The sequence below is a fragment of the Sinocyclocheilus anshuiensis genome, unplaced genomic scaffold, assembly GCF_001515605.1.
Source record: "Sinocyclocheilus anshuiensis isolate Anshui unplaced genomic scaffold, SAMN03320099.WGS_v1.1 scaffold465, whole genome shotgun sequence".
In the NCBI taxonomy this organism is placed as follows: Eukaryota; Metazoa; Chordata; class Actinopteri; order Cypriniformes; family Cyprinidae; genus Sinocyclocheilus; species Sinocyclocheilus anshuiensis.
The window spans coordinates 2,100,062-2,109,328 of NW_015539898.1; the positions used below are offsets into that span (position 1 = coordinate 2,100,062).

The 9,267-nt window shown below is 35.7% G+C and overlaps 1 protein-coding gene across 1 annotated transcript in view; it reads right to left on the bottom strand.

Annotated features, from left to right (window-relative positions):
- The window catches only part of LOC107686000 (voltage-dependent calcium channel subunit alpha-2/delta-3-like), a 42,541-nt gene that overhangs the window by 25,490 nt on the left and 7,784 nt on the right, over positions 1-9,267 (bottom strand). The window contains exons 4-12 of the mRNA XM_016482788.1: positions 8,559-8,613; positions 8,157-8,217; positions 7,821-7,971; positions 6,893-6,967; positions 6,683-6,772; positions 4,587-4,700; positions 1,875-1,953; positions 788-921; positions 218-235 (exon numbers count right to left, since the gene is read on the bottom strand). Coding sequence (XP_016338274.1) covers positions 218-235; positions 788-921; positions 1,875-1,953; positions 4,587-4,700; positions 6,683-6,772; positions 6,893-6,967; positions 7,821-7,971; positions 8,157-8,217; positions 8,559-8,613 — 777 coding nt within the window. The remainder of the gene's footprint in view (positions 1-217; positions 236-787; positions 922-1,874; positions 1,954-4,586; positions 4,701-6,682; positions 6,773-6,892; positions 6,968-7,820; positions 7,972-8,156; positions 8,218-8,558; positions 8,614-9,267) is intronic.

Genomic DNA, 9,267 nt, shown 5'->3' on the forward strand with positions numbered 1-9,267 from the left:
AGCTTTTGTACCTTTTTTCTAAGATGTGTTTTTCCCCCCTTGAACTTGTCACAATGCATTCTGGTATTGCCTTCTTCACTAAGTTGTAGACATGCACTGCTGCCATGGAACAGGAACAGCCTTTATGTTGTGTGTGTTGTCCCTTACAATGCTGCCTCCGTAGGCAGCTCGCTAGGTTTGGGCACAGAGCCACGGAGACACCGGTTACGACTGTTACCTTGTGCGCCTGTGCGAGCTATAGGGACACAGGGAGAAAAATAATACATGTCATTGACGTGCTCACGTCTACACACATACAAGAGACACACTGCACGGTGTGTGACCTGATCTCGTTCTCGTAGTGCTCACTGAATGGAAGAGTATCTTGATGAGACCTTCAGGGAGTTAACGGAGCTACTAATGAGGACTGAGTTGCATTTTATGAAGGCGAATGATTGGAGAACACACATAGACTTAGTAGAGAAAATACATTCGATTTTTTAGACCGCAAACCCTTTACAAAAATGTACCATAGTGGCATTAATTTCTGCCAAAATACCATAGATACTTACTACAGTTGTTGATGGTACTGTAAATAAATAATATTACAGTGTAAGAAATCTCTTCAGAATATTTCTGTTAATTCATTTATTTATTTATTTTTGATAATGGTGGTGATTTATAAATACAAGTGTTGTAACTTATTTTAGAAACAGTCATATTTTTGCAGAAACTATGGTTCACATTGTACGTTTCTGTAAGGGATACAGATGCTGTACACACACAACATGTCATGATTTATACTTACTGCGCTGTCCACATAGGCTTCGGTCCACACTGTGTCATGTTCATGGTCGATAACTTTAGGTCTGCTCATCACATGCAAATACCGCATCACGTTCTCCTGAACATCAGCCAATGTGGAGATCTGACTAAAATAACCTGCACAACATATAGCAACATTGCATATTTGAATTACTCTCTGAAACTTAAACACACACACACACATATATACACATATATATGCATTTTGGTAACAATTTCTATGAACATACATAATGCCTTCATTTAAAGGTATTTATAATGTTTTAAAATAAATATTATAATTATCATTGTAATATATAAGACATTTACATTTTTACAAAAATTTCTATTTCAAATTAAGGCTGTACTTTCGAAGAATCCTGAAAATTCCACAAAAATATTAAGCAGCACAACTGTTTTCAGCATTGATAATATTAAAAAATGTACACAATCATCAAATTAGAATGATTTCTGTAGGATCATGTGACAAAGCAATAAATTACATTTTAAAATGTTTAAATAGAAAATAGTTATTTTATATTGTACTAACATTTCACAATATTACAGTTTTTACTGTATTTGCTGTACAAATAAATGCAGCTCTGGTGGATACAAGCTGATTATCAGATGCATTTTCCATCCATTTGGCAGTTTTGAAAATGTGCATGTGCTACTGCAGAGGCTGCAGGTGCAGAGCTAGAAACTCTCAGCATGGTGTGTGTGTGTGTATGTGTGTTCCTCCTCCCGCGGCCAGTCATCTGTGGCGCTGGCACATGGGAGTGATCAACGCTGTGCAGCCACGGGAGCCGTGCTGACAGGAAGAGTGATTTAGGCTCAGTTGACCCTTGACCTCTGCATGTCAACTCTGCGAGTTGAGCCAGTTCCCGTCACACTCCCATCAAGCACTCAACACCCGCGTGATTTCCTCCAGCCTTCACACCAATAAACCCACAGTGCTGAACTGAAGCTTTCGTGTTCCAGCAAAACCCAGCCAGGATAATTAATTAACTAATTAGCAAAAATTAAAATGGAATGTACATTAAATTCAGCTCGTCATTTAGAAGATCATACAAAAAAAAAAAATCACAAACCTTTATTGGCACACGCCATCCATTTTAGGTTATCAGCGAACGCAGATTCCCGGCCAATCAGATAGGGGAATATACGAACCTATGGAGAAAAAGAAAAGAGTATGGTTTTTTAAAACTTTTTTTTTGTTGTTGTTGGTTTTTTAAATACTGATACACAAAATCAACTCCTGCGATGAAAACTCTTTTACACATGAGTAGCTTTTAGCTTGGCATGCTACAGTTTCAAATTAGTTTAGTCAGTACTTGTATGTATTTGTATGTACAAATAAAGCACACATGCTGCAGATCTCTGAATTTAAACCAAAGAATCTGCTTGTTTCCCACAATGCAATTTCCCAACGTCAGGGTAAATCCTGATTACTTGATTACTCATTGGAAAACAACTGCCTTGGCGCATTTACTTAATTACACAACTGGTGTAACAAATCAGCTACGAAAATTGTTCACCATATGTTTTAAGATTCAGTTTTACATATCTACCAGAGACCCTGCATGAGTACTGAGAGTATGACAGCAGTGATCATTCAGGAAAACATGGCAATTACAATTTTACTTTTTTCTTTCTATCTTTCTTTTTTTTTCAACTTCAAATCATTTTAGACTGTTTGAAACGCAGGGCCTTATTTTTATATGCTATTATATTTTTTATTAATATTTTGAATTAGCTTTTATTTTTATATATTTTTTGTAATTTTGCTATGTGCCTTTGTCATTTTTATTAGTTTTTATATTGCTATATAGCTTTAATTTATTTTTATTTTACATTTTTTAATTTATTTTCACCTAATATTTTATTTTATTTCAGCTTTATTTCAATTAGTAACAATGATTTTTCATAGTTTTAGTTGATAACAAGCCTCATAACAAGGCATGTTTTACATTTTACATTTACTAAAGGCAATTTCAGAAATGCATCTAAAAAAATTAAATGCTATTCATGTTTTGTAGTTTCTTTTTCAACTTAAAAACATGATAAAAGCATGTTTCAAGATGCGCTTGCTACAAGATGCTAAAAAAACAGCCAAATGCGACAATCAAAGGCATCTGACCGAGTATAGAGGACAAATAGATTTATCTTTATCTCAATACAGAAGACAGATTGACCAAAATGCACATCCTTGAATATTTAAACATTTATTTTATTTATTAATTTGTGCACATGAAGGTGGTCTCAAAATACGGCCCGTGTAAACGCAACCATTCCTCTCGATGTTCCTTCTCTGCGCACTCATTTTTTTCTCCCTCTCCCTCCCTCTTTTTCACTCTCCATCCCTCCATTTCTCAGTACATTGCTCCTGTCTCCCATGTATAAATGGTTTTTGATTCCAACCAATACTGAGCGGTTACACCGCAGTGGGCCAGCGACAATTCATACACACACACACACCTTCTGCAGGCTATAAAAACACATTTCTCCCCCCGCTGATTAGGATATGAGACGCAGACTTACACACGTGACCAATACAGGCCAGGAATGTTCACTTAACATGTTCACCTGAATGCCGAATATGCATTTTGGTAACAATTTCTATGAACATACATAATGCCTTCATTTAAAGGTATTTATAATGTTTTAAAATAAATATTATAATTATCATTGTAATATATAAGACATTTACATTTTTACAAAAATTTCTATTTCAAATTAAGGCTGTACTTTCGAAGAATCCTGAAAATTCCACAAAAATATTAAGCAGCACAACTGTTTTCAGCATTGATAATATTAAAAAATGTACACAATCATCAAATTAGAATGATTTCTGTAGGATCATGTGACAAAGCAATAAATTACATTTTAAAATGTTTAAATAGAAAATAGTTATTTTATATTGTACTAACATTTCACAATATTACAGTTTTTACTGTATTTGCTGTACAAATAAATGCAGCTCTGGTGAGCATAAGAGACTTATGTTCAAAAACATTTAAAAACCTTACCGACCCCAAACCTTTGAATGATTTTGTATATATTTTCATGTATATTTTGTCTAAATGCATTTTAGTAACACTGTAAATATACTGCATTTTTACAGATTTACTTTTACAGAGGAAAATTTTTTTATATATATAATACACACACACACACCTTCTGCAGGCTATAAAAACACATTTCTCCCCCCGCTGATTAGGATATGAGACGCAGACTTACACACGTGACCAATACAGGCCAGGAATGTTCACTTAACATGTTCACCTGAATGCCGAGTGCTTTATGAACATGTCTGGTAGCGAGCGCAAACTGCGCCTTTGTCAAATACTGGTTCGCAGGGTCAATCAGGTGACTGAATCAGCACCGCCAAGGGCAGGTACATGAGCAAACCCTCCAAATCAGTTTATTCAACACTTTCCCCCATGTTTGAAGAGTGTGTCAAATAAGCTGGTGCTGTCAGCAATTCAATATACATTAACACACTTTTTCAGACAACCACCGCAGGAGCCAAACACAATTCTTCAAAATGTCAAAATGTTCTCAAAAGGGAATTTTACACTCGTGCAGGGGTGAAAAAAGCAATCATAACTAAATCTATAAAGTAAGAGAAAACACACTGTACTCAGGCAGGAAACGAACCAATATACTCAAAAGAAACAAGGCTGCAGTTTATAATGCATCTCAAGTAAGATTTAATGACACATATTCATGATTGGGATGCTTTTAAACTGAAAATGTGGTTGTTATGCATGGAAAACCTCTTTTTTTTTTTTTTATCTTACCTTGCGCTCAGGCCAGTTATATTTGGCGAAAACATCATCGTACATTTGAGTGGCTCCATCTGTTATCAGCATGATTGCCTGACTACATGAACTTCCACGGCCAGTCTGATTAATCTGCGCAGTGAGAGAGAGAGAGATAAGGAGACATGAGAGAAAGAGAGAGTTTTCATTATAAGAATGAGAATTTGGTTCGACAGAATAAACTCAAACTACCAAACAGCCTTAGAGAGATTCACTAACAACAGAATCAAACAGGAAATTGTCTTCAAAATGGTTTCTGCATCTACATTATCAGTCTGAAAAGAGCTATAGCCGATATTATGCTGTATGAAACAATGGTTCTGGTCCTGGATGCTGACTGGTCAATATCAAGAGTGACTGGCTAAAGTAGCAATGCCACTAACTTAACCACATTTTTTCAGTATAACAGTATCAGTAGCTTAACTTTGGACACAAAATAGCACAACCTTTTATACTTTTTGTTTAGTTATGTTATGATTATGCTGTTTGGATACAGTATGTGTGTTATTACTGTAAAGGCGACAATGCATCAACCGTATTTGTGAAGTTCTGCAAGTTTTGATCAAACCTGTGTAATATGCAGACAATAGACGAGATAATAAATTTGGGGTCAGTAATATTATTTTTTATGTCTTAAAAAGAAGTCTCTTATGCTCACCAATGCATTTATTTGATCAAAAATACAGCAAAAAATATTGTGCTTTTTTACATTTAAAAATAGCTATTTTTTATTTTAATATTTTTTAAAATGTAATTTATTTGATAGCAAAGCTGAATTTTTAGCAGCCATTACATTTTAAGTGTCAAATGAGTGTTCAGAAATCAACATTTGTTATTGTTATCAGTGTTGAACTATATTATATATTTTTTTTGGAAACCGTAATACATTTTCATAACTTTTACATTTTTGATAAACTTTGATGAACTGAAAGTACAAAAGAACAGCATTTACTTGAAATTGTAAATAATAATAATTAAAAAAAAAATAATTAAAAAAAAAAAACTTCTGTCACGGAAACGGGTGTGTGGAGGCAGGCAGGACGACGACAAGGATTCCAATACTCACTTTTAATGTAGACACAACAAGGCAGGTACAGGTAGGTGAAACACACACACTCGGGGTAACATTCACAATAACCGACACCAATGCTCAGACAGACAGGAACTAATATGGGGTGAATAATTAGAGGCAGACAGGTGAGCACAATGACGGTGATTAACTAATGATTAGACGGGCTAAACCAACACAAAGGGAAGAAACCACAACAAACAGTCCACAGGGGCGTTACACCTTCCTGACACCCATTTGAACAGTAGTGTATAATATATTAACTTGACATAAACAAACCATGCACATGTTCCAAATTATGTTTTCCAGCATTATTTGAGTTCACTTCCAGGTTAAAAAGGATTTATTTTCTATTTATATGAGCAGAATACACTATATAGTATTTAGAAGGATACATTTTGCTGCTAAAATAACCTGCATTATGGGTGATTATCAAGCTTTTGATTCTCTATTATAGTCTTTGCACCAAATGAACTTTACTGCGGTGTAGTGCATGATGTCATTCGAAAAGTCAAAGACTGCTGCATCTATTTCAGTTTTTTTTTTTTTTTTTACTTTCAACCAATCAGACACAAACACAGTATGCAGTCCTTTAAAGGGGCCGGACTCTGGCTTTTACGATTACCATATTAATGGACTGGCTCTAATGAATGTGACAAATACAGATATAAACCTATCCTCCTTTCTGTCTCTGCGTTTCTCCCCTCCTCACTCTTTCCAAGAGACTAGTGGTCCGAGAAAAGAGAGATAAAGGGTGCAACCGGACTGACTTTGAGCGCTATCTCGTTTGCAATTGCCTTCTCTTTCATCAGCGTATTAATCAGGGCTGCCAATTACCACAATTAATCACAGGGAGAGACAGAGGTGTCTCATAGGTGGCTGGAACAGTAAGTCAAAATGTGCGCTCACACAGACAAACACACACACCACTTGAGTAGGAGCAGAACGGAGAGCTGTCATGACACCTCACCTCTGTAATCTCACACTTTTGGTAATCTTCACCTACCTCATTTAAGATAGTGAAAGCCTCAGTCAGTGCATTGCCCAGGAGTCCAATTCCTTTGGCGAATAACTTGACTAGATGCTCTTTAAAGTGCTGATGAATAAGAACAAAAGAAATTACTTTCAGATATGTTTTAGGAGTCCTAATTTCACTGAAAATTAGGTAATTATAGCCAGAAAGTGTGTGCTATTGTTTAATAAGAGAAAGACATACATCCTTATTAGTGCTGTCAGCTTGAACGAGAGTGCCATTTAGACAGGGCTCCACATAATGGATCTCTTGGTTGTACTGGAAACACAAGAAATATTAGACACAGTGAGCATTAATTAAAAAAGGGCTTTCAAATTAATTGATATCCTAAAGGGTACTGATTATGTCACATGTGGATATTAAATCAAATTCCCTTACTTTTTTTTTAAGTGCATGAACATACTGTAACTTTCAAAACAAAACAAATTTCTCAAAAAAAAAAAAAGTTTGGGGGCGTCAGGATTTTTAATGTTTTTGAAAGAAGTCTCTTATACTCACCAAGGCGGCATTTATTTAATAAATAAAACACCACAAATATTGTGAATATTTTTACAATTTAAAATATGTATCTATTTTAATATATTTTAAAATGTAATTTATTCCTGTGATGGTAAATATGAATTTTCAGCATCATTACTCCAGTCTTCAGTGTCACATGATCCTTCAGAAATCATTCTAAAATGCTGATTTGCTGCTCAAGAAACATTTTTTATTATTATCAGTCTTGAAAACAGTTGAGCTGCTTAATATTTTTGGTGGAAACCATGATATATTATTTTTAAGATCTGATGAACAGAAAGTTCAAAAGAGCAGAATTTATTAGAAACAGAAATCAGTTTTGATCAATTTAATGCATGCTTGCTTTATATTAATTTCTTAAAATACTCACTGCCCATGTTAGATAAAGTTTTCCACAGCCACTGATCTCGAGTCAGTTTTACCGTATCGTTAATTATTAAGATTTGGATTTAGGTTGTGGAAACTGATCAGCTGCATTAATCTGGAGCAGCATTTGGAATGATATCTATATTCATAAAAACAAATGGAGCGAAAGGTGGCTAAGATTTCTCAAGCCTTACACAAGTGAGGAAGCTTTCTCTGTTGAACTCACTGCAATAATGTTGAAGAAGTCATCATCCCCAAGCGTGTCCAGTATGGAAGCAACCGTCTGTCTGGCTATAGTCAATCTTAAACCCTTCATACTGCCACTGACATCCACCAGAATCACAACATCTTTAGGAGAGGTGGCTGCCTGGATATACCTGAGACAACAAAATGAATGAATTTACACAACTAGATTAGAAATAAACTAAGGTTAGGCTATACTGGAATCTATTCTTGAAAATGAAACAAAGCTGATCACACTCACCACCACAAAACAAATAAAAAAAGCACAAAAAATACATTTTAAGAATCATTTAAAGCAGGAAAAAAAAATAGTTCATACCATTTCCTGTTCCTGCAGTCAAAAGCAATGACACCATGTTCATCAGGATGCCATTTCACACCTGAGAACACACAGTGTAAAAAGAATTTCATTCACACGTGTGACTTCATTTAATGTTCCATATTTATTGTTTTGCAGACTCTTTGGCTAAAAATCAAAGAGATGGTACAACTCTGCGGCTCAGCTCTTTAACCACATCTGTTTAGCACAAATAGCTAATATATGTAAATTTGGCATAATGCTATAAGATGTAAGATGTGATTTAGTCTGCCACAAGCTTTGATTAATGGAATGATTTTTCTCTTATGTCCTCTCTGATGGTCTGTAAAATTAAAACATTAGCGAAATCAGCCAGTTTGATCTTCATCAGTTCCTGCGCAGACTTAATGTAACATTACGCACCTGGGTATTGTCGGAAAAAACCTTTAGCGCTTCCAAAGTACTGCCAAATCCCTCTCTAAACTGTTCTCAAGTGCGTTCTCTCATCACCGCTGCTGCTGCGTGAATATCATTGGTAGTAGTAATATCATTATGTTCCAATTGGTCAGTAGAGGAGCTTAGCTTAGCCTGACAGTTAGCCTGCTTTAGACCAGGTTAGTCAAGGATATTCACCTTTTTCTCATTCAGTCACTGTGTGGTCAGTTTTGCTGTGTTCTTTTGGGTCATTGTCATGTTGGAAGGTAAACTTTCTTCCCGTTGACAACTTTCTGGCAGAGGGCAGCAGATTTTCCTCAAGATTTCGATGGTATTTTGCCCTGTCCATTTTTCGTTCTATCCTGACGAGTGCTCCAGTCTCTGCTGCAGAGAAACACCCCATAACAGGATATTACCACCTCTATGCTTTACTGGAGGAATGCTGTTGTTTGGATGGTGAGCTGGATTGGATTTCTGCCAGACATTTCATTCGGTGTTGAGGCCAAATAATTCAATTTTAGTCTCATCTGCCTCAGAATCTTCAAGGTGAGTTTTGGCAAAGCTCAGTCTGACTGCATGTGGCCTTTCTTGAGGAGTGGCTTTTTTCTTGCAACCCTCCCGTACAAGCAACATTTGTGGAGAATTTGTGATATTGTTGTCATATGCACACAATGACCACTCTTTGTCATAATTGTCA